We start from the raw sequence: 26,512 nt of genomic DNA, 5'->3' as shown, positions 1-26,512 counted from the left end.
TCTGGTCTTGGCCATGGTGGAGAGGTAGCAGCCTGACTGTTTGAGGGTGTGGACAGGTGTCTTTTATACAGATAACCAGTTCAAACAGGTGCCATTAATACAGGTAACGAGTGGAGGATAGAAGAGCTTCTTAAAGAAGAAGTAACAGGTCTGTGAGAGCCAGAAATCTTGCTGCTTGGTAGGTGTCCAAATATTTATTTTCCACAAGAATATACAAGTAAAATGTTTAAAAATCATACAATGTGATTTCCTGTTTTTTTTCCTTCAGATTCTGTCTCTCACAGTTGAAGTGTACCTATGATGAAAATTACAGACCTCTCTCATCTTTTGAAGTGGGTCAACTTGCACAATCTGTACTTTTTTGCCCCACTATGTATGTGTGTGTGTGTGTGTGTGTGTATGTATATATATATATATATATATATATATATATGTGTGTATGTGTGTATGTATGTATGTATATATATATATATGTGTATATATATATATATATATGTATATGTGTGTGTATATATATATATATATATATATATGTGTGTGTGTGTGTGTGTGTGTGTGTGTGTGTATGTATATATATATATATATATATATATATTGTGTATGTATATATGTGTGTGTATGTATATATATATATATATATATATATATATACAGGTTGAGTATCCCATATCCAAATATTCCGAAATACGGAATATTCCGAAATACGGACTTTTTTTTAGTGAGAGTGAGATAGTGAAACCTTTGTTTTTTGATGATTCAATGTACACAAACTTTGTTTAATACACAAAGTTATTAAAAATATTGAATTAAATGACCTTCAGGCTGTGTGTATAAGGTGTATATGAAACATAAATGAATTGCGTGAATGTACACACACTTTGTTTAATGCACAAAGTTGTGATAAATGACCCGCGCTATATAATGTTGAGCTGCTCCTTTAAATTGATGATGACAATATAAAGTTGAGAACAGGAGCGCTTAAGAAAAAAATTGAATGAAATAGAATAAAATGAAACTAAATAAAAAAGATTGCAAACACCTGTGAATAAAAGAAAATGGTTAATTAGTAATGTTTACAGCACTTCTGTGCTGATGTGAAAGTCCTGTGCGTGAGTTCTCTTGTGGACACCGGAGCTATGATCCGTGCTGCGGCTGCAGTGGGGAAACCTGACTAGCTGTCTTTCCCTTAATCTGCCTACCTGTAGTCACGTCCGTCCTTAGTTCTCACATGTGGATCGTGATCTGCTCCCCCGTCCTCGATGCCGTCTTCTGCACTGCCGTTTCCACACCCGTGTGGCGCAGGCGGGATGACGTAAGGCTTTCACTCGTAACTCCTCATCAACGCGTTTCGGACTTGCCTGTCCTTAATCATGGATAATAGATGCACTTCCCAATGCTTCCTTTTTTATACAGCTTTATTGATTGATGTGCTTGATTGGAGAAGGCTTAATTGGTTTAAAAACAGCTGAATAAAATTAGCGTATTCATCTCTTATTCTTTTCAAATTAATCACTGGTGTTTGCAAATTAAAAAGAATATATGCATTATGTTAAAAGAAAATTTATGCATTATATTAAAAGAAAAAGGGGATGTTCTAAAAAAAAGATGATTGTGTTATAAAAAGGAATTTAAATCAAAATCTATATTGAGGCCAGTGGGTTCCAAGGTTTGTAAAATAAAAATCCATTTTGCTTCTGCTTTTTTGAGTTTATCCACTATGTCTCCACCCCTCCAGTAAGGGGTAATTTTTTGTATCCCTAGAAAACGTAAATGTGCTGGATCTTTATTATGTTTGTCTGCGAAGTGCTTTGACACGCTGTGCGTCTGTAAACCTTTTTTAATATTGTAGATGTGTTCTGCTAATCGAACTTTAATTTTCCTTTTGGTCTGACCTACGTATTGCAGGCCACAGGGGCATTGTAGAAGATAAATTGCTCCCTCTGTTTCACATGTCATTTTGTCTTTTATTCTGTGAGTTTTTTTTGTTACATTATCAGTAAACATTGTTTCAGGTTTGGTTGAAAATTTCTTTACTGTCCTACATGGTAAGCATTTTGTGCATGAAAAAAATCCTTTTGTGACATCTTTGTGCAGAATCTCCTTCGGAATGTAACTTTTGACTAATTCTTGTTTGATTGAAGTGGCTCTTTTATAAATGATACGTGGTTTATTTTGAATTATGGGGGCTATTTCCTTGTCCAATGATAAAATGTGCCAATGCTTGTTAAGTATTTTTTCAAAGGCTAGATGTTGACTGTTGAATTGAGTGACAAATGCTAACTGAAAGTCCTTTTGTTCTTTCCGTTTATATTTTAACATCTCATTTCTGTCCGTGTTGGCAATCTGATTAAACTGTTCCTGTAATTCTTTCTCTTTATATCCACTTTGGACAAATTTCTTCTTCATTTGTGCTGACTGTTCCATGAATGTTTCTAACTGCGAGCAGTTCCTTTTCAGTCGTTGAAATTGCCCACCTGGAATGTTCTTTTTCCAATTGGTATGATGATTGCTACACATGGAAATGGTGTTGTTACCGCTGACATTCTTTGTGTGTGTTCTTGTTTGGATTGCGTTTTCCTGTATAAAGATCTCCAAATCGAGGTATATGACCATTTTATCACTGGTGACTGATGAAAATTCCAGATTGTAGGAATTGCTGTTAATGTATTCTAAAAATTGATGAAGTTCTTGTTGTGGACCATTCCAAATGAAGAATAAGTCATCTATGTATCTTTTCCAAGTGTGTATGTATTGTAGATAAGGGTTGTTGTTCCAAATGTGGTCTTCCTCCCATTTTGACACATATAGATTTGCATATCCCGGTGCGAAAGAACTGCCCATCGCGGTCCCTTGTATCTGGTTGTAATAGACCCCATGGTCCCAAAAAAAGTTGTGATGCAAAATAAAATTGATGCAAGTCAATAAAAAATTAATTTGGGCATTGTGTAAAGATGTTATTGCAGATAGAAAAAATCTTATTGCTTCGCAGCCTTTTGCATGAGGGATGCAGGTATAGAGAGACCTGACATAACTTGTGCATAGAATTAAATGTTTCTCCCATTTGATTTCTTTTAGTATCTGTAGAACATGAATTGTGTCACGAAGATAGCTTTTTTGTGATTGAGCCAACTCCTGTAAGAAGGAGTCCACATATTTGGATAAATTGGCAGAAAGCGAATTGATGCCGGATACAATTGGACGGCCTGGTGGATGTTGGGGATCTTTATGGATTTTCGGTAATTGGTAAAAGGTGGGTACCAGAGGATGATTTATATATATGAAATCGTATTCCCTTTTGGTTAATATACCGATTTCTAAACCTTCGTCCAGTATTTCTTTTAGTTCTCTTTTGGTATTGTACCGTCGGGTTCCCCTTTAGTATCGCATATGTTGCACTGTCTTTTAGGAGATCGGCGATTACTGCTTCGTAGTCTTCCTTATCTTGGATCACGAGGCCTCCCCCCTTGTCTGCCGGCTTAATTACAATGTTCTTATTTTGTTTCAACTCCTTTAGTGCATTCTTTTCAGATTTTGTAAGATTCAGTTTCTTTCTCTCTTTGCCGGTCATGGCTTTGATATCCTTTTCTACAAGTTTTTGGAATGTTTCTATATGTGCACCTTTGATGTGATTCGGAAAAAATGTCGATGTAGTCTTGAATGCTGTATGTTTGAATTGATTGTCCGAAGACCGGATTGTAGAATTATTTTCTTTGCGGGAAAAGAATTTCTTGATGCAGAGTTTTCGTATAAACCTGTGAGTGTCAATGTAAAGGTCAAATTGGTTTGCATTGGAGTGTGGGCAAAATTTGAGACCTTTTTGTAATAAGGATGATTGTTCTTTTGTGAGAGGAATTTTGCTTAAGTTGTAAATCCCTTCATTTAAGCAAAATTCCTCTCACAAAAGAACAATCATCCTTATTACAAAAAGGTCTCAAATTTTGCCCACACTCCAATGCAAACCAATTTGACCTTTACATTGACACTCACAGGTTTAGAACACGTGGTAGACCCTCCAGTAGTGCAGTGCTGACAGCCAAGTCTCTGTATAATACAGAGACTTGGCTGTCAGCACTGCACTACTGGAGGGTCTACCACGTGTTCTAAATTGGTTAGACATTATACCCATTTGAATTGCCTTCACTCCTGAGTCTCTGAGTGTCAGGTTCAAGCTGCTGACCGACGAGGTTCCTTATGCTTGTGAACCAGTTAGATTCTATACACATATGAATCTTCCCCATATTCGAATATCTGAATGTCAGACTCAAGCTGATGATATATGAGATTTTACCCCTGATGAAGTCTTGGAACAAGACGAAACGCGTTGGGTTATTTATCTATCTATTATCTGATGTTACCTCCGAATCTACAATAAGGAGAAGGAGGAAATCGTAGTGATATATCTACGCTTTTTCCTCATCACTACAAACTGATTGTTCAAATTGTGCGACAAATGTAAATGTATCAACTCTGTATACTTATGAACATTTGTGTCGGGTTTATATGTTGTTTTAATAAATTTTTATGTTAGTATTTGTTATCTGACGTAATTTATCTGGAGAGTACTGTAAGGGTCCGTTTTTAGGTAGGGCGTTGATATAACTCCCTTGGCGCCATCTCCTCTATTTCGTTTCATATTTTCACACATTTAGTTCCTCCTAACAGGGAACTTAGAGGATACAGGCAGCCATATAATTAATTAATTTTAGTGTTTTATTTGAAATAGCGCAGTGGGAGAGTAATTCTTGTCATATATATATATATATATATATATAGTGTATGTATGTCCAGCATAGCTCTGGAATACCTAGAGCAATTTACACCAAACTTGGTACACATATGACTTACAATCTGGAAAGAACTACTGTGGGAGTAAGACACCCCTAGCACCCCTAGGGGTGGGGATGGGAAGGGGTTGACATGTAACAATGCATAATTTTCAGGCATAACTCTGGAATGCCTGGAGCAATTTACACCAAACTTGGTACATAAATGACTTACAATCTGGAAAAAAAGACTGTGGGGCTAAGACACCCCTAGCACCCCTAAGGGTGCCGGTGGGACGGGGGTGACATATAAAAACCTGTAGTTTTCAGGTATAACTTTGGAATGCCTGGAGCCATTTACACCAAACTTGGTACACATATGATTTACAATATGGAAAGAAATACTATGGGGGAAAGATACCCCAAGCACCCCTAGGGGTGGGGGTGAGAAGGGGGTGACATGTAAAAATGCATAGTTTTCGGGCATTACTCAGGAATGGCTGGAACAATTTACACCAAACTTGGTACACATATGACTTGCAATCTGGAAAAAAATACTGTGGGGGTAAGACACCCCTAGCACCCCTAGGGGTGGAAAGGGGGTGACATGTATAAATCCATAGTTTTTGGCATAACTCTGGAATGCCTGGAGCAATTTACACAGAGGCACACATGGGTAGGGGCAGAGGCACCCACGTGTAGTGGCAGAGACACACATGGGTAGGGGCAGAGGCATCCACGTGTAAGGGTAGAGACACCTTACGGTTAGGGGTAGAGGCACACACAGGTAGGGGCAGAGGCACACGCGGGTAGGGGCAGAGGCAACCACAGGTAAGGATAGAGGCACACACAGATAGGGGCAGAGACACACGTGGGTAGGGGCAGAGGCACCCCAGGTAAGGATAGAGGCACACACAGATAGGTGCAGAGACACATGTGGGTAGGGGCAGAGGCAACCACAGGTAAGTATAGAGGCACACACAGATAGGGGCAGAGGCATACACGGGTAGGGGCAGAGGCACACACTGGTAGGGTCATAGGAATACGGGTAGGAGCAGAGGCACCTACGGGTAAGGCAGATGGGCCCACGAGTGGGGGAAGAGGCATACTTTAGTCTCGAAGCTAAGCAAGAAGACCTAGGGCCCTTTGACATAGTCAGCCTGCACACCTAACATATTTAACATACAGCGGGCGGAGCTTGGCCTGTCGTCCCAGAATTTATTCTCCTCAGCACCAGCATTTTGACAGCATCAATCCGGTGAAGCCCAGAGGTGCGGCCTGACAAAGATTGGCATTATTCTTTACATTTCGTAGCGAGGCACGGGTATTGAGCTAGTATATGAATGAAAAAAAAAAAATATATATATATATATATATATCTCGCATGTCAGCACCACATCCATGGCTGTGACCGCTATATCTCATACCCCTGTGCAGGTTATTTATATTATTTTGTGGCAAAGAGGGTACTTTGCCACATTCTGATGATCAGCACAGGACTCACTTCCTAGGACAATTGACAGGTTGTGTGAAGCTAAGGTGATACATGCAGCTTTACTACGTAGGTGTTATTAATTTATTATGTAAAGATACAAAGGTTTGTGAGAGGGAGTGTGCAGAGTTTCCGACACCAGTTAGTGGCCGGATGATAGAGAGAGCTGGTTTGGGCTTAACTGGTGGTCAGGGAAGCCGTGTTTGTTGAACAAACGTGATGTGAAATTTGTGAGGATTAAAGAAGCAACCTGACAGAGCAAGCTGGGTGAAGAGCAGTTGTTTGTGAAGCAAACTTTTTCCAAAAAAATAAATAAAAATATATATATATATATATATATAATATATATATATAAAATTGGGAATAGGTCAGACAAACTAATTTGATGCGGGGAGGGGAATTTATTGTCAGTTGTAATTCAGGAAGATGTTGATGCCAAAAAAGCCTGAACATGAAATTACATTCATGCACCATAAATAATACACCAAATTGAATTTTAGTCAATAATCAGCTATTTCTAATATGTGGAACCACACTTTTTTGTTTGCATAAGTTTGTGCTTTCCTACTGTACTTTTCAGAGTTACGTGACATATAACTTATCATCTGGCTTTGGAAGTTATTCTTTTATAACCATTCTTTTCTTTTACCTAACAGTTTTGGTGCAGTTAACTGTGAGCCTCAAATTAGAAAAATTTGTTCACTGTGTCTTGGATATATGCAAAAAAGAGGTAACTATAATTATATTTTAGAATTACAAGTATGTTCGCTTTTTTTAAGATTCTTTATTTTCAAGAGAATTTTTAGAACCATTGTCTGTACCATACAAATAGAAAAATAAACACATTGCCTACACAAATTGTACATACAGTAGATAACCAATTGCGTAACATCAAAAGCATCAGCGCAGAAATAAAATAACCACAGTTGAGAATTGGAAAAAAACAACTGTAGTGTAAACAATTGCACAGAAATAGCATCCAACTTAGAAAAAGAAAGTAGGAAATAAAAAGGAATGAAAGTGTTTTTTAATGCGTGCTACTTGGATACATGGCCTTTGACTTCTGAACCAGTAGGTTTTGGAGTTAATTACAACTGCTGTTTAGAGGCATTGATTACTGTTATGATGGTTGGGGCTTGTCACTTGTCAGTGCCCCATCCTCATTAGGTTGCAAACTAACTAATAGTATTTACTGGCCAGTGCAATTCCCAGTCGAATCCTTTGGGAGAAGAGTACCAGGTACACACATGACTGTAGATTCTTATAATGAACAGTTGCAATATAAAATTTCCTATTTGTATGTACGTACTTTGCATTAATAAAATTGCTTTAAGAACATCTAAGTGGTACACCTGCACAGTGAGCCATAATAATGGGGTTTATGGCAAGCTGCTGTACTCTAGGTGACCAAACTATAAACAATGCAGAAATAAATAGTTGTGCTGCGCTCAGACTCATGCTGGAGTAGTGTCTGTCTCAGTTGGAATATCAATGTGCTGTTTCAATCATGCTAGCAGGATTAAGTTAGTGTGTTCTAAAGTGAAAGAGTATTGCTAGTGCTTTAAGGAAAATAAACACTTTAATTGAAGTTAAAGTTAAACTTATTCTAAAGTTTTGATTTTCCTTATAGGATTAGTTGCAACACTTTCAATTTAGAACACACTGTGGCTGGTATCAAATTAGCCGTGGTAATTTACTGCTGCTAATTACCGCCGATGGGGCTATCCATTTAGCCTGATGCCAATGCTTATTGGGTATTTTGGTTCGCCAAATCCCCGAACACTAGCTTTTTCTCAGCGATCGTAGCCTGCGTAATTACATAGTTCTGTGGCTTTTGCAGACTGTGTATTTCCGCAAGAAAAGGGTAAAACGGGCCTAATTGGTTAGGCCAAAAAAAAAAAAAAAAATCAGTGAAAACCCAGCTGTTTTTTGTACCAAAATTTTTTTGGGGACTATTTGGATACCCCTTTGTAACTTAATCTAGCACAAATACCATTTATTTCTGCTTTGAGAACATGTTTAGAAGTATTATAGATGGTATGTACTATGTAGTCATATTGACATTCAGAATGTTGACATGGTCAAAATGTCGACAGTGAATATGTCGACATAGACATAATATCAACATTGTCATTATGTTAATACTGACTATCCATAGTCACAATGTCGACATAATGTTAGGCTGCAGTTAGTATAGGGTTATGGCTCTAACACTAGAATAATGTTATGTTGACATGTCGAGTGCCAACATGCACATTGTCGACATTGTGGCCATGTTGATATTGGGTACGTTGACATAACATTCATGTCGACATTCTGAATGTTGACATATAGCACGCTCTTATGGTTAAGGTATAAGACAAATACACTGGGGCATATGTAATATGGTCTGAGTTTGCTGTAGGTGCATGATGCAAGCCAATCTCTGACTTATTGTTATTAAAGCAGCAATCAGTTACAAGGCAAACCCATGCCATGTGAATGATTTCTCTAACGTCCTAGAGGATGCTGGGGACTCCATAAGGACCATGGGGATAAACGGGCTCCGCAGGAGACATGGGCACTTTAAGAAAGTCTTTAGACCTGGGTGTGCACTGGCTCCTCCCTCTTTGCCCCTCCTCCAGACCTCAGTTTGATACTGTGCCCAGAGGAGCTGGGTGCTTTTCAGTGAGCTCTCCTGAGTTTGCTGATAGAAAGTATTTTGTTAGGTTTTTTATTTTCAGGGAGCTCTGCTGGCAACAGACTCCCTGCATCGAGGGACTGAGGGGAGAGAAGCAGCCCTACTCTCTGAGTGCAGGTCCTGCTTCTTAGGCTACTGGACACCATTAGCTCCAGAGGGATTGGTACGCAGGATCTCACCCTAGCCGTCCGTCCCAGAGCCGCGCCGCCGTTCCCCTCGCAGAGCCGGAAGATAGAAGCCGGGTGAGTATGAGAAGAAAAGAAGACTTCAAAGGCGGCAGAAAACTTCATGATCTTCACTGAGGTAACGCACAGCACTGCAGCTGTGCGCCAATGCTCCCACACACCTCACATACTCCGGTCACTGTAAGGGTGCAGGGCGCAGGGGGGGGGGCGCCCTGGACAGCAATATAAACCTCAAATTTGGCAAAAGGAGCATATATACAGCTGGACACTGTATATATGCAGGAGCCCCCGCCAATTATACACTTTAGCGGGACAGAAGCCCGCCGTCGAGGGGGCGGGGCTTCTCCCTCAGCACTCACCAGCGCCATGTTTTTCTCCACAGCACCGCTGAGAGGAAGCTCCGCGGACTCTCCCCTGCTTATACCACGGTAGAAGAGAGGGTTTTAAAGAAGAGGGGGGGGCACATAATTCGGCGCAGATAATAACAGCGCTACATGGTAAACATGAAATTGCTGTGTTTTTTCCTGGGTCATATAGCGCTGGGGTGTGTGCTGGCATACTCTCTCTCTCTGTCTCTCCAATGGGCCTTGTGGGGGAATTATCTTCAGATGAGCATTCCCTGAGTATGTGGTGTGTCGGTACGTGTGTGTCGACATGTCTGAGGTAAAAGGCTCTCCTAAGGAGGAGATGGAGCAAATGTGTGTGTGAGTGGTGTCTCCGTCGACAACGCCGACACCTGATTAAATATGTGAAATTAAGTGCTAAGGTAAATTTATTGCACAAAAGATTAGAGAACAGACAGGGAATCTACACATGTCTGTCCCTATGTCGCAGAGACCTTCAGAGTCTCACAACGCTCACTATCCAAAATAATAGACACTGATATCGACACGGAGTCTGACTCCAGTGTCGACTACGATAATGCAAAGTTACAGCCAAAACTGGCAGAAAAGTATTCAATATATGATTATTGTAATAAAAGATGTTTTGCATATCACTGATGACTCATCTGTCCCTGACACGAGGGTACACATGTTTAAGGGGAAGAAAGCTGAGGTAAATTTCCCTCCTCTCATGAAGAAAAAGAGCGGGAATCTCCAGACAAGAGATTGCAGATTCCCACAAAGAATTCTCAGGCAGTATCCTTTCCCTACTAGGGCCAGGATACGATGGGAATCTTCCCCTAGGGTGGGCAAAGCTTTGTCACGTTTACCCAAAAGGTAGCGCTGACTTAACAGCTATCCTCAGGGATCCTGCAGATAGCATGCAGTAATAGTACTTTGAAGTCCATTTACACACATTCTGGTACACTACTCAGACCGGCGATTGTGTCGGCATGGGTTTATAGCGCTGTAGCAGCGTGGACAGAAACCTTATCAGCGGTGATTGAAACCCTAGATAAGGATACCATGTTATTGACCCTAGTATATGTATATATATATATATATATATATTTATATATATATATATATATATATTATATAAAAGATGCTGTCTTATATATATATATAAAACATGCCCAAAGACACATTAGTCTACTGGGTTCTAGAGTCAACGCTATGTCGATTTCTGCTAGACGTGTCCTGGAGAACATGCAATGGACAGGTGATGCCGACTAAAAGAGGAATATGGAAGGTTTACCTTACAAGGCTGAGGAATTGTGTGGAGAAAGGCTCTCGGACCTGGTCTCCACAGCTATAGCTGGTAATTCTGATCTTTTGCCTTATATTCCCTCACAGCCTAAGAAAGCATGACATTATCAAATGCAGTCCTTTCGGTCGCAGAATAACAAGAAAGTACGAGGAGCGTCCTTTCTTACCAGAGGTAAGGGCACAGGGCACAGCTAGTTCCCAGGAACAGAAGTCCTCCCCGGCCTCTACTACATCCACCGCATGACGCTGGAGCTCCGCTAAGGGAGTCCGTCCCAGTGGGAGCACGTCTTCGACTCTTCAGCCACATCTGAGTTCACTCACAGGTGGATCCCGGGGCAATAAAAATTGTTTCTCAGGGTTACAAGCTGGAATTCGAAAGGTGCCTCTTCGCCGGTTTTTCCTTATCGGACCTACCGGCTTCTCCCCCAGAAAGGGAGATAATATTAAATACAATTCAGACATTGTATCTACAACAGGTGGTGCTCAAGGTTCCCCTCCTGCAACAAGGAAGGCGATATGACTCAACCGTGGCTGTAGTCCCGAAACCGGACGGTTCGGTCAGACCTATTTTAAAATTAAAATCTCTGAACCTATACGGGAAAAGGTTCAAATTTAAAGTGGAATCGCCCAGAACGATCATCGCCAGCCTGGAAGGGGGGGATTTGATGGTGTATCTAGACATAAAGGCTGCATACCTTCATGTTTCCATTTATCCACCCCATCAGGCGTACCTGACAATTGCGGTACAGGATTGTCATTACCAATTTCAGGGTAATTGGCGGAAATAATGGTGCTCCTACGCAAGCAAGGAGTCACCGTTATCCCATACTTGGACGATCTCCTAATAAGGGCGAGATCAAAAGAGCAGTTGTTCAACAGCGTGTCACTTTCGCTGAAGGTGTCACAGCAACACGGCTGGATTCTCAATTTCCCGAGGTCACAGTTGGTTCCTATAACTCGTCTGCCCTTCTTGGGTATGATTCTGGATACAGACCAGAAATGGGTTTACCTTCAGATAGAGAAGGCCCAGGAACTCATGACTCTAGTCAGGGACCTATTGAAACCAAGACAGGTGTCTTGGGAAGTCCTGGGAAAAACATTCCCTTAGGCAGGTTCCTTGCGAGGACTTCAAATGGGACCTACTGGACAAGTGGTCCGGGTCACATCTACAGATTCATCAGTTGATCACCCTATCCCCCAGGGCCAGGGTATCTATCCTGTGGTGGCTGCAGAGTGCTCACCTTCTAGAGGGCCGCAGATTCGGCATTCAGGACTGGATCCTGGTAACCACGGACGCAAGCCTCCGAGGCTGGGGAGCAGTCACACAGGGAAGAAATTTCCAAGATCTTTGGTCAAGTCAAGAGACTTGTCTTCACATCAACATATTGGAACTAAGGGCCATATACAACGCCCTACATCAAGCGGAGACCGTTCTTCGCGACCAACCAGTTCTGATCCAGTCAGACAACGTCACCACAGTAGCTCATGTAAACCGCCAAGGCGGCACAAGGAGCAGAGTGGCTATGGCGGAAGCCACCAGAATTCTTCGCTGGGCAGAGAATCATGTAAGAGCACTGTCAACAGTGTTCATTCCGGAAGTGAACAACTGGGAGGCAGACTTCCTCACCAGACATTCGTCCTGGAGAGTGGAGACTTCATCAGGAAGTCTTCGCACAGATTGCAGTTCGGTGGGGACTGCCACAGATAGACAGGCAGTAGCGGTAGACGCCCTAGTGACACCGTGGGTGTTCCAGTCAGTCTATGTATTTCCTCCTCTTCCTCTCATATGCAAGGGTTGAGAATAATAAGAAAAAGGAGGAGTGAGAACAATCCTCATTGTTCCAGATTGGCCACGAAGGATCTGGTATCCGGATCTGCAGGAAATGCTTACAGAAGATCCGTGGCCTCTTCCTCTAAGGCAGGACCTGTTGCAACAGGGCCCATGTCTGTTCCAAGACTTACCGCGGCTGCGTTTGACGGCATGGCGGTTGAACGCCGGATCGTAGCGGAAAAAGGCATTCCGGATGAGGTCATTCCTACACTGATAAAGGCTAGGAAGGACGTGACATCTAAACATTATCACCGTATATGGCGAAAATATGTTTCTTGGTGTGAGGCCAGGAATGCTCCTAGGGAAGAATTCCATCTGGGCCGTTTCCTTCACTTCCTACAAACTGGAGTGAATTTGGGCCTAAAACTTCGGCTCCATTAAGGTTCAGATTTCGGCCCTATCCATTTTCTTTCAAAAAGAATTGGCTTCTCTCCCAGAAGTTCAGACTTTTGTGAAGGGAGTACTGCATTTTCAGCCTCCTTTTGTACCTCTGGTGGAGCCCTGGGACCTTAACGTGGTGTTAAGTTTCCTTAAGTCACACTGGTTTGAACCACCTAAAACGGTAGAGTTAAAATATCTCACTTGGAAGGTGGTCATGTTATTAGCCTTGGCTTCGGCTAGGCAAGTGTCGGAATTGGCGGCTTTGTCTCATAAAAGCCCCTATCTGGTTTTCCATGTCGATAGAGCGGAGTTGCGGACACGTCCTCAATTCCTGCCTAAGGTGGTCTCATCCTTTCATATGAACCAGCCTATTGTGGTGCCTGTGGCTACGCGTGACTTGGAGGACTCCAAGTCCCTGGATGTGGTCAGGGCTTTGAAAATTTACGTAGCCAGAACGGCTAGAGTCAGAAAAACAGAATCACTGTTTGACCTGTATGCTGCCAACAAGCTTGGCGCTCCTGCTTCAAAGCAGACTTTTGCCCGCTGGATTTGTAACACCATTCAGCAGGCTCATTCTACGGCTGGATTGCTGTTGCCTAAATTGGTTAGGACCCATTCCACTAGGAAGGTGGGCTCTTTTTGGGTGGCTGCCCGAGGGGTCTCGGCATTACAGTTGTGCCGAGCTGCTACTTGGTCGGGTTCAAACACCTTTGCAAAATTCTATAAGTTTGATACCCTGGCTGAGGAGGACCTTATGTTTGCTCAATCGGTGCTGCAGAGTCATCCGCACTCTCCCGCCCGTTTGGGAGCTTTGGTATAAACCCTTATGGTCCTTACGGAGTCCCCAGCATACTCTAGGACGTTAGAGAAAATAAGATTTTAAACCTACCGGTAAATCTTTTTCTCGTAGTCCGTAGAGGATGCTAGGCGCCCGTCCCAAGTGCGGACTACTTCTGCAATACTTGTATATAGTTATTGCTTCAATAAGGGTTACGTTATAGTTGCATCGGTCCTGAACTGATGCTATGTTGTTTCATACTGTTAACTGGGTAGTTTATCACAAGTTATACGGTGTGGCTGGTATGAATCTTGCCCTTGGATTAACAAAATCCTTTCCTCGTACTGTCCGTCTCCTCTGGGCACAGTTTCTCTAACTGAGGTCTGGAGGAGGGGCATAGAGGGAGGAGCCAGTGCACACCCAGGTCTAAAGACTTTCTTAAAGTGCCCATGTCTCCTGCGGAGCCCGTCTATCCCCATGGTCCTTACGGAGTCCCCAGCATCCTCTACGGACTACGAGAAAAAGATTTACCGGTAGGTTTAAAATCTTATTTTCTGCTTTAAAAAAATCTCCAACATCGGCCGGCACCCCGCATTCTGGCAAACTCGGACCCTTTTACATATGCACCCATGTTTTTTGTTTTTTTCTCTTACGTCCTAGAGGATGCTGGGGTCCACATTAGTACCATGGGGTATAGACGGGTCCACTTGGAGCCATTGGCACTTTAAGAGTTTGAGAGTGTGCACTGGCTCCTCCCTCTATGCCCCTCCTACCAAACTCAGTTTAGAAAATGTGCCCGGAGGAGCCGGTCACAGCTAGGGGAGCTCTCCAGAGCTTCTCTAGTAAAGTTATTTTTTAGAGTTTATTATTTTACAGGGAGGCTGCTGGCAACAGCCTCCCTGCTTCGTGGGATGAAGGGGGGGAGTAGTGTCCCTTCGGGGTCTGAGCCACTATCTCTGCTGACAGGACACTGAGCTCCTGGGGGGATCGAACGTTCCCCACCACAGGGGATCGCTCACCACGCAGCATGCCGCCACCCCCTTTCAGAGCCAGAACATCAGTGGCGAGTTAGTCACCGGCCCCCCTAGCAAGCTTGGAGCCGGTGTGAAGATGGTAGCAACAGGGTATTGAGCGCAGTACTAACTGCGCTCCGGGGCTCATCCGATCATAGTGCGGCGCTGTGAGCGGCGCCTTGAGCCAGCGTCTACACCCTACACTGACCTCCAAGCCTGTCAGGGTACCAGGATCGCTGCCAGCAAAATTCCTCAGGCCAGTATAATCTCCAGAAAAGCGGGAAGACAGCGCCATTAAGGGGGTGGAGCTTCTCCTTAGAGCGGACCCAGCAGCGTTCAGCGCCATTTTCCTGCCTGCAGAAGTGCTGTCAGTGAGAGCTGTTCCTCCACTTCAACTTCAGCTATCTTACAGTATCAGGGGGTTGTAGAAGGGGGGAGGCTGTGTACAGACTGTGTAACCTATTAAGGTACACAGTCAGCACTGGTTGGGGGTCTCCCTATACCTTGAAAGCGCTGTGTGTGGTTTGGCTCCAATCTCTGTGTCTCTCTTGCCATTCTTGGGGGTGAAACTCTGTCTATCCTCCCCTGTGTGTGTGTGTGGAGTGTCTGTGGTCTCCATTAAGCTATTTCCAGGGACTCTGTGTCATATGCTGCAGAGGATATGTCCTCTCAGGATGATCCCATTCCATGTAATCAGGATTGCACTGTTTTAGCACAGATACCAGCAAGGGAGCCTGAATGGTTATCCTCTATTAAAACTGATTTCTCAGATTTCTACTAGGGTTGTACAGAATGAATCTGCAACTCAGGTTTGACAGAACTCTATGGCAGTCTGGTCCGGTTCTGTTACCTCAGGGCGCCCCACTGTATGTTCCCACAAATGTGCTCTTGCCCAGATTATGCAAGATGACACTGATACCGATTCTGACACTGCAAACGGTGAGGGGGATGTGCTGCGAGGGGTGGCATCTCTTGCAAAAGGGGTGCAGTTGATGATAGAGGCTATTAGAGATGTGTTGGATATTGCTGATACAACACCTGAGCAGGTTGAGGAGGCTTGCTTCACTGACAATACGAAAGCCTCGCTAACCTTCCCTGCGTCTAAAGAATTAAATGCTATATTTGAGAAAGCATGGGAAAACCCGTATAAAAAATTCCAGATCCCTAGAAGGGTTCTGGTTGTTTTCCCCTTCCCTGAGATGGATAGGATAAAATGGGAAAACCCACCCATAGTAGACGCGTCTGTATCCAGACTCACAAAAAAGGTGCTTTTACCTGTTCCAGGATCTACCGCCTTAAAAGAGCCGGCTGATCGCAAAATTTATACTACGTTCAAATCCGTATACATGGCTTCAGGGGCGATACTACGTCGTACTATTGCCTGTGCATGGATTTCCAAAGCTATAGTGAAGTGGTTAGGCACGTTACTTGAGGATTTGGATACAATGGATAAAAGTGATGTTGAATTGTTTTTACGTAACATTCAAGATTCTGCGGGATTTATGGTGGAATCCATGAAAGACCTGGGTTCCATGGCTGTAGGGATATCTTCCATGTCTGTCTCAGCTCGGAGGGGACTTTGGCTGCGCCAGTGGTCTACCGACGCAGAATTTAGGAGAGGTGTGGAGACCCTACCCTACACAGGTCAGGCTTTCTTTGGGGAAGCGTGGGATGCGTGGATTTCCACGGCTACAGCGGGTAAGTCTCCTTTTCTTCCCTCAGCGGCACCTGCTACGAAGAAACCCTTTTCTTCAGCGGCATCACAGTCCTTTCGGACTGCCAAAGCAATAAAGTCCAAGATGTCCAACACCTTCTTTAGAGGAGGTCGGCCAAATCCAAATATCAAGGATGCGTACCTCCACATTTCGATTTGGCCACCGCATCAAGCTTATCTCCGATTCGCACTGTTGGACTGTCATTTTCAATTCCAGGCCCTGCCATTCGGCCTCTCCACAGCACCGAGGGTATTCACCAAGGTGATGGCGAAAATGATGGTTCTCCTCTGCAGACAGGGAGTGAACATGATTCCATATCTGGACGATTTGCTGATAAAGGCATCGTCCAAGGAGAAGCTGTTACAGTCCATTGTTCTCATGACCCATCTACTTAGGGAACACGGTTGGATCCTCAATCTTCCAAAATCCAATTTGGAACCAACCAGGAGTTTGTCCTTTTTGGGAATGATCCTCAACACGGAAGTGCAGAGGGTGTTTCTTCTAGAGGATAAAGCGTTGTTGATAAAAACAATGGTCCGGGATGTCCAAAGCCAGCCCGTGTGTCGGTTCATCAGTGCATTCACCTTCTGGGGAAGATGGTGGCCTCTTACGAGGCTCTGCAGTACGGGTGGTTTCATGCTAGGTCTTTCCAGCTAGATCTCCTGGACAAGTGGTCGGGATCTCATCTACATATGCACCAGAGAATACGTCTGTCGCCAAATGCCAGGATTTCACTCCTCTGGTGGCTACAGTTACCTCATCTTCTGGAGGGCGGCAGGTTCGGGATTCAGGACTGGATCCTTCTAACCACGGATGCAAGTCCCCGGGGCTGGGGCACAGTCACTCAAGGGGAAACCTTCCAAGAAAGGTGGTCAAGTCTGGAAGCCAGCCTACCGATAAACATTCTGGAACTAAGAGCCGTCTACAACGGTCTTCTCCAAGCGGCCCATCTTCTGGGAAATCAGGCCATTCAAGTGCAGTCGGACAATGTCACGACAGTGGCTTACATAAACCGGCTGTGCTCTATTTAAGTACTCCACTTGGGGGAGGCGTCGTTCTAAATCCTCCTGCTGGTTAAAGTACTGTTTCTTAAGTCGGGCACCCATTTGAATTGCTACACCACGGAGAACTGCCTTTAAGGCACACCAGTGTGTAGGGGATAGATGTATCGAGGGGAGAGTTGGTGGCTAAATAGGTCTCCAGAGCAGTGGCCACGATGGATGATGCATCATGGGAAGTCAATATATATTCTGGGAGTCTCCAAGTTCTAGGAGACATAGAAGAGTAATTAAGATTCCAAGTCCAACTCACTGCTGGATTATCGGACCATACTACAGGGCTAATGGTAGATCTGGATGTGTGTTGTATCTAACTATATCAAGTCTATGCTGGAATAGGGATTATGCACATGGCAGAAGAAGGTATAGTCTTAACCGTTGGAGACTGTATACGCCAAACATCATATAAATCAAATTCACTTAATAGTCGGCTCAAACTGGCCTGGGGACGTAGTCCTCTAAGGGGCTTCATAGGAGAGAAGGATTTATCTAACTTTTCATCTGGTACCACGTTGAACAGTGACGTGCGGTGGGGTGAGGCAGGTGAAGCAGAGCCTTTCCTTTCATACTAACGTTTGTTCCAGAGTTTTGAATGTATAAAGTATATGAAAAATACAAATAATTTGTTTGAAATATCTTCTTTGCATTATACTAAGCATTTTTATAGCCAAAACTCTGGAGTAAAAAGTCTATGGCAGGTGAGGCAGTGCCTCACCTGTCTTACTTTTCAGAACATCTCTGATCAAAACCCACCAAATTTCCAGGAGTTTATACTGCGGCACCTGTGTATAATGACCAGATGTACCATTTGGCTCATATATTGCATGTAAATCTGGCTCTGGGGCTAGCCAGCACCTCTTGAGCCATTTAGCTCACCGTACGCCCCTGACGTTGAAGTCTCCCATCATCACTACACGGCCTTTGTGAACCTTTTGTATAGATTCAAAGAGTTACCGTAAAATGTGAATCTGATTGGTATTGGTAGCATATAAGGAGACAAGGGTCATGACTTTATCCTCTAATTTCCCCACTAAAATTAAAGAGTCCATCTTTATCTGAAATTTTGGAAATAAGCTCAAAGTGGACTGAGTTGTGAAATAGAATAGCTACTCTGTGTCATTTATGAGGGCCGTCAGCGAAGTTACTAGAGGGATAACGCCCATTATAAAAGGCGGGGGCGCCTTGGCCGAGAAATGTCTCCTGAAGGCCAACTACTTTAGCTATTGCCTTATGAAAAGACTCCACAGCAAGTCGCCTCTTATTAGGCGAATTAAGACCATTAACATTCAATGTATAAAACTTAATTACTGAAGAAAATAAGATGGAACACTTTGGACAGTATTATCTTAAACATACATGTGGACTCCATAAGGGGGGGGGGGGGGGGGACTGTGAAAGTACAGAAGAAGCAAAGAAAAAAAGGGAGAAGCGAAAAGAAAAAAGGAGGAAAAATGGAAAGAACTGAAAGGGCCCTACAATGAGGGCCACAGTGTTTGTCACAAACAAAAACTGGTGACAAAACAAAACCATCGGGGGAGTGGCTGCTGACGGGTCTCACTCATGCAGTAATATGTAATTATACTGGCATAAAGAGAGCACACTGAGCTAACAATCACAACTAGAACTAAGCACTCATTAAAGAACATCGTTCAAAAGAAAAACACAGAATATATGAAGTCGGTAGGAGGGATCTGTAACGGATCTGTAACCCAAAGACAACACATAACAATATACATCTAGAAAACATTAGTGACTGTGTTTCCTCGTTCTACCGATGCTGGGATGGAGACAGCTGATTTCAGTAAGGAGAACACTATGTCCGCCAGTAGTTTCACCCCAGCGTCAACGGAAGATATCACGTAGGACGATGACTCATATCTGATAAGTTTGACAGGGAATCCCCATCTGTACTGGATATCATTGTCCCATAGAGCTACTGCAATCGGGTGGAAGGAACGTCTCTTAGCCAAGGTGAATTGAGATAAATCAGGGTATATTTGTAGTCCTCCTAACAAGTCGGATCCCTCTGCCTGTATGGCGGCCTTGAGAATATCCTCCTTAATGGGAAAGAAATGAACCCTCAGCAGGGTATCCCTCGGATATTTAGAAGCAAATCCTCCTCGTGGCTTTGGTAAATGGTGAATGCGGTCCACAATGAGGTCTTGGATTGTAGCTAGTGGAAGAAGTTTCTTGAAGAGAATATTTACATAATCCCTCAACTCCACCGGTGAAATAGAATCAGGAATGCCCCTCATAATGAGATTGTTTGTTTTTCCCAGACCTTCCCAGTCTTGTCTTAAAGCCACAGCCGCAGTATTCTTCAGACTAGTATTCAGTTCTTCAGCCTTATCTTAAAGTCACAGCTACAGAAAAACAGCGCAGCACACGACGGCTTGTGGATCAGAGATGGCGGAGGTCCGGTGAATATCCGGCTGGACGGCTACTGCATTAACTGCTACGGGTGAGACGGGGCTAAATTCATTATTACGATATCCCGTTTGAATAGCTGCCTACACCGGTGGCCTCACGAGGTTAGGAGCCGCTGAGCCACTTCGGGACTTTATATTTAATACTGTCTAGTGGGATGGGACTGGCTTTCACCCACTGTCCCGACTATTTAGCCACTCACATTAGCGGCCGTACGAGGGTAGGAGCCCCTGAGCCGTACGGGACATTTGGCTACATCACCAACGGGTAACCATATTATCAGTTTGGGTCGTTAATCAAATGATTTCCAGTCCCTCCACCACTGACTTAACCCCATGAAATCTCAATTGACAGGCAATTTTTTCACCCATATAATATACTGACCTTGGATGAACTTTGTTTAAGAACATTACGTCTACAAGTTAATTAGGCTGGCCAGCCACTGTGGACATATTAGGTTCTATAATACTTTTTGAATCATTGCGATTTTATTTGTGCATCCAAGGTTGTTACAGTATTACCTATTTCAGGAACGGCTTTATTTTGTAGGTTTTTGTTACATTTGTATTTATTATTGGCCTTTGGAAATAATAAGCTGTATGTGGGAATGTTAACAGATGGTTGTGGATTTCAATATTTTGCTGTTTTAATTTATACATATTTTATCATTATTTTTCTTCTTATCCCTTTGTGGTCACTCTAAGGATCATATTTCAGTTAATTTACTCAATTACTTGGTTATTAACTTCAATGAAATAAAAATAATTAAATCCAATTTGGCTCTTCCTTCTGCGCACATCTTGGTCCGTTTTTCTTGTTATGATACTGGATATAACTGGTAACACAACTGTAATACAGACTGGGTAGCGAAAGATCGAAGTTTACAGGAACCAAAGTAAAAGTGTTACCTTTTAGGAAGCTCAGATGCGATGCTCACACAGAGCTGTGTGACAGAAGGAACTGGCAGACTCTGTAACACAAGTCTCTCCAACCACACTTCCTGGACCCTGGTGACTGGCGAACAGAGTCAGATGACCCAGAGAGTCTTAGGTTGGCACAGGACCAGATAACTCCAGGTCAGGTGATCAGACCCTGTCACGTGAGCACTCCAGGCTAGGTTCCAATGTTGAGCGAGGCCCAGCAGGACCAAAAAACACAGAAGCCCTATCTTCCACAAATAAACAGGATGCTGACTCCTAGGCCCAAACTCCAGATTGCAGAGCACAGTGGAGAATGCATATGGCAACCACTGGAGTCAGAGAGGCATAATGGACAATGACAACAATGATTGCCGTGCAGGCACAGCACAGAGAGACCCACCGAATTCACACAGAAGGTTAATCACCACAGGTGGAGCTCGCCAACTCTCACCTTCCAGGCAGAGAACTCAGCACCCAGGAAACCCAAGGCACTGGCATGCTGCCCATCTCAGTGAGCAGAAAAGTCGCAGGATCTAGGATAGATGGCAGAGGTAAGTCACCAAATATGAGAACTACAGCCAGGATCGTGGCAGAGAGGTCTTATTCCGTGAGATCCATCAGGAGAGCACTAAAAGCTGGTTATATGATAATCACACCGTGTAAGAAAATGATGAGCAACTGCAAGGTGTCAGGATCAAACTCCAAGGGTTCCATGTGGTAGAAAGTGGAATTGTATTTGTAGGGACCCTGGGACTGGGCCTGCCAAGTCCCCAGAGTATAGAGCAAAATTACCGGATACAGAGCCAGGGTATGATCCCCCACACTAAGATACCAAAGATACCCAGGCGGGGATGTCCAGTAGAGCATATACACAGAGAGCAGCTGCCTTTATGAAGTTAACGCAGAGCAGAGTTATAACCGGAACTGTCTCCCATCCTCCACACACATAATAATTCTCATATCAAATAAGAGCAGGATACTCACAGAACAATAGAGGTTCCAAGCAAGGGGTATCTGGAGCAATAGGGAGGGAGCACACCTTTCAGAACCTGACCGGAGGTGAGACACTTTCACTGGACAGCAGGAGCTCAGCTGTGCCAGTATCCAAGATGGCCACTGCCTGGGCCTATATCCCCTTCAGCCACAGTACCAGGACTCTGTCTCTTCATGTGAAACAACCCAGGGTATCGTAGGTGGAGAGCTGGTTGCCTGGAGGGTTTCCCAAGCCTGCCAGGCAGCGTAAGTGGGGCCTCAGGGTTAGCTGGGGGTATTGCAGGGCGTCCCCACTGAAACCGAAAGTTCGGCCCGGGTCCGCATCCAGGTACAGGAACAGGTCCCGGACTCTAGGAGCTGGGAGGTCGCGGCTGGCGGTGTGCCTGGGGCCAGAGATGAGACCAGGCAGGAAGGCACCAGGCTCTGGTCGCAAGGATATGGGGGTGGCGAGAGCTCCGTCCCCACTGCTGCGGCCGGATGTGGCCGAGGATGAGCACCGCGCCGTCCATGTGAAAACCGGGTCCCGCCGCCCCACAAACGGCGCCCTCAACAGCAGAGAGGACCCCAGCAGTGATGACGGTGAGCAGGACAAACAGTAGTGCAGGGGTATATATAAATCAGGGTACCCACAGCAGGAGCTCTGGGATCCGCACCATAAGCCAGTCAGGCCACGCCCCTCCCAACCCAGCGGTTTCATAAAAAGAAAGTAGATAGCGTGATTCTCAGTCACAGTTATTACAATAAATATTACTGTATTATTACATATTTAACTTTATATTGGATCAGTAATTTCATTTTGCTAAACTAGGTTTTAAAAAATGTCTAAATAAAGTCTGAATGCTGGATAGGTAGTTTATATTGTGCAAAAGGGCCATGAGAGTGACCCCTAGCTATTATTGATTTTTCAGTTATCGCAGGTTGGCAACACCAGATTAAGCCTACCTATGTTCAACTTTCTGGGAAAGCTTGCAGATGCGATGCCAAGTCTTGCCGAAATTTTGGTGACTGATCATTGTAAGTTTCTCCTAAATTTTAATACAGCATAATTACAGGAATGAAACATGAGCTGTTGGGTATGATATGTCGACAGTCATTCATCATGTCAAGATGAGAATTTCAACATAGTCATAAATGTCGACATTGACCATATGGACATTCATCATGTAGAAAAAATATAAACAGCAACAATGTTGCTACCAAGTTCATATTTGAGGTGGAAGATAGTTGGTTAAAGATGAAACTATCTCTTGATTCGCTAATGTAATACAGGTTGAGTATCCCTTATCCAAAATGCTTGGGACCAGAGGTATTTTGGATATCGGATTTTTCCGTATTTTGGAATAATTGCATACCATAATGAGATATCATGGTGATGGGACCTAAATCTAAGCACAGAATGCATTTATGTATCATATACACCTTATACACACAGCCTGAAGGTCATTTTAGCCAATATTTTTTATAACTTTGTGCAATAAATAAAGTGTGTGTACATTCACACAAATCATGTATGTTTCATATACACCTTATACGCACATCCTGAAGGCCATTTAATACAATATTATTAATAACTTTGTGTATTAAACAAAGTTTGTGTACATTGAGCCATCAAAAAACAATGGTTTCACTATTTCGCTCTCACTCAAAAAAGTCCGTATTTCGGAATATTCCGTATTTCGGAATATTTGGATATGGGATACTCAACCTGTAATCAGTAAAATTGACTAACCTGAATTAAGATTACGTTCAAATATTGATCAATTAGATGTATTTTACTAAACTTATAACCCTTTCACACTGGCATAAATATCCAGGGTTATTGCACATGAATGCGCAGCAACCCTGGATATTGTGCAGTGTGAAAGCACCCTGTTGAAACTATCTGGGCCTAGCGACCCGGGATTTCAGCCTGGGTAGCGAGCAAGGTTGAACAAAGGTCAACCTTTCTTGTGGTGCAGTGTGAATGGGTATCCCGGGTCTATGCGACCTGGGACCCGTTCACACCGTAAGAAGAGCCAGCGCTTGAGATGATATCATCTCCATGCGCCAGCTCAGGGCGTGTCAGTGATGACATCACCAACCTGGCAATAAGCAGGGTCAGGCCACCAGTCTGAAAAGGGTCTCAACCGAATTGCACCGAATAAAGATTCATGTACAAAATCCCAGGTGCGACCTGGCTCTGCGGTGTGAAAAGGATATAAGTAGCTTTGTTATAGAATGTTGTGATATCATAAAGCCACATTTAATTTTGCACATTTAATATAGCTGGAGTCATGAAAGATAGAGAGTGGGCAACCTGCTTAGGTCCAAGCCTAGCTGTAAACAAGTATTCTTAGACATATCAATGTTTAATTCTAATGCAGATCTACTAGGAGTACATTGGGCTGTTTGGTCCTAATATAGGGCCTAATTCAGCAGCAACATTTTTCTCTAATGTGCAAATCCATGTGCACTGCATTTGGGGCAGATATAACGTGCAGAGAGAGTTAGATTTGGGTGGGGTGCGTTCAAACTGAAATCTAAATTGCAGTGTAAAAATAAAGCATCCAGTATTTACCCTGCACAGAAACAAAATAACCCACCCAAATCTAACTCTTTCTGCACATGTTATATCTGCCTCCCCTGCAGTGCACATGGTTTTGCCCAGTTGCTATCAAAAATCCTGCTGCGATCAACTTGGAATTACCCCCCTGGTTTTGCCCATTAGTGAAAGATTTTGGTTTTGCGATTAGGTCTGAATTAGGCCCATAAACCACAGTAATTTATAAAAAAATAGAGAACCAATGAAAAAAATAATCCAATGTCCAGTATTTTGCACTTAAACCATTCATTTATGGACTTTGGGAGGACTACTCAATTGAGCCTTGGATTAAATTGTTCTCCTCAAGATGGTTAGACGTCATAAAAAATGTCTGGGATATAATGGGAGCCGAGTTTGAAATATGTCTGATTTGCCACAAACTCGGCATATGTAATAGCGTCCGAGTTCATGAAAAGCCAGATGTTTTCTACTCAGAACAAGAGCGGCTGGTTAAAAGTCGGATCCAGATATTTTCCCGATGTTAAACATACAACTCGGCTGATGTAATGGAGTCCAAGTTTGAAAATCTCACACAAAACTGCTCTAAAAAGTCATACATAAATAGAGCTGTTGTTTTTTTTCTTGAGTGAGTTGTATTTGTCAATGTTGGAAATCAATTACAAGTACACATTTACAACAATTACATTTCTCATACGTCCTAGAGGATGCTGGGGACGACATCAAGACCATGGGGTATAGACAGGATCCGCAGGAGACATGGGCACTCTAAGGACTTTTAATTGGGTGTGAACTGGCTCCTCCCTCTATGCCCCTCCTCCAGACCTCAGTTTTAGAAATGTGCCCAGGTCGACTGGATGCACTCTGAGGAGCTCTACTGAGTTTCTCTGAAAAGACTTACAGTATGTTAGGTTTTTTATTTTCAGGGAGATCTGCTGGCATCAGACTCCCTGCTTCGTGGGACTGAGGGGGCAGAAGTAGAACCAACTTCCTCAGAGTTTCATGGCTCTGCTTCTGGCTGACAGGACACCATTAGCTCCTGAAGGGAACTGAACGCTAGCCGTGTCTAGATGCTCACTCCCACAGCACGCCGTCACCCCCCTCACAGAGCCAGAAGTCAGAAGACAGGTGAGTATGAGAAGAATGATCTTCAATCAAGTAAGTGACTGCTGAGGTGCGGCGCGGCTGGCGGGAGCGCAGCGTGCCATTGCTGCCCACACACAGAGGCACTGCAGGGTGCAGGGCGCGGGGGTGGCGCCCTGAGCAGCAAGAAAAATACCTCAAACTGGCTAAAAGGGGGCATAAGATGCCGCTGGCACAGCCTTACCCCGCCAGTATAAATAATAAGTCAATATACTGAGTGTAAGGACGCGCCATTGTGGGGGCGGAGCTTCTTCCTCAGACAGCCAGCACACTACTCAGCGCCATTTTCTCTCTCTTCTCAGGCTGCAGAGAACACGCTGGTCCTCTACTCCACTTCTGACAAGTACAGGGTGCTATAAAAGGCGGGGGGTGGGGGGCACAAAGCGATTGTGGTGCAATTGATAGTGTATATTACTATTTAAAAGCGCTTTTGGGCTGTGGACATACTATGTTCACAGGCAATACTGGCGCTGGGTTTGTGAACTGGCTGCTCCTATCCTGTGTCCCTCTGACAGATTTTGCTGTGGGTCTGTCCCCAAAATAAGTCCCAGTGTGTCTGTGAGTGTGCTGTACACGTGTGAGGCATGTCTGAGGCAGGGAGTTCCTCCCCGGAGGAAACCATTTTAGGGACACAGAGTTGTAATGTGGTGGCGCTACCGGCACACCAAGAGCCTGCATGGGTGAAAGAGCTATGTGACAGTATGCATCTGATTAACCGTAGATTGGATAAGTCTGAATCTATGGCTGCATGCTGGAGAAAATCGGTGGAAGATGTGATTTTTTTTCGGGATGCTGTTATTCCTTATGCGGGCGGCCCCTCTGGGTCACATAAGAGACCATTTGCAAATGTTGTAAACACTGATTCTTGTGTCGACAATAGTGAATCCAGAGCGATAGATCATAAATTGTCAAAAAGTGTACAATATATGATTGTGGCTATAA

At 43.8% G+C, this 26,512-nt stretch overlaps 1 protein-coding gene across 2 annotated transcripts in view; it reads left to right on the top strand.

Moving 5' to 3' along the window:
* MEI1 (meiotic double-stranded break formation protein 1) overlaps window positions 1–26,512 on the top strand; it is a 1,382,157-nt gene that overhangs the window by 185,339 nt on the left and 1,170,306 nt on the right. For both annotated transcript variants that reach the window (XM_063940445.1, XM_063940446.1), the window contains exons 4-5: window positions 6,912–6,985; window positions 22,797–22,902. In XM_063940445.1, coding sequence (XP_063796515.1) covers window positions 6,912–6,985; window positions 22,797–22,902 — 180 coding nt within the window. The remainder of the gene's footprint in view (window positions 1–6,911; window positions 6,986–22,796; window positions 22,903–26,512) is intronic.

The sequence above is a fragment of the Pseudophryne corroboree genome, chromosome 9, assembly GCF_028390025.1.
Source record: "Pseudophryne corroboree isolate aPseCor3 chromosome 9, aPseCor3.hap2, whole genome shotgun sequence".
Taxonomy (NCBI): domain Eukaryota; kingdom Metazoa; phylum Chordata; class Amphibia; order Anura; family Myobatrachidae; genus Pseudophryne; species Pseudophryne corroboree.
Note: the sequence above shows the minus strand (reverse complement) of the source record. Positions and strands in the feature narration are given on the sequence as shown.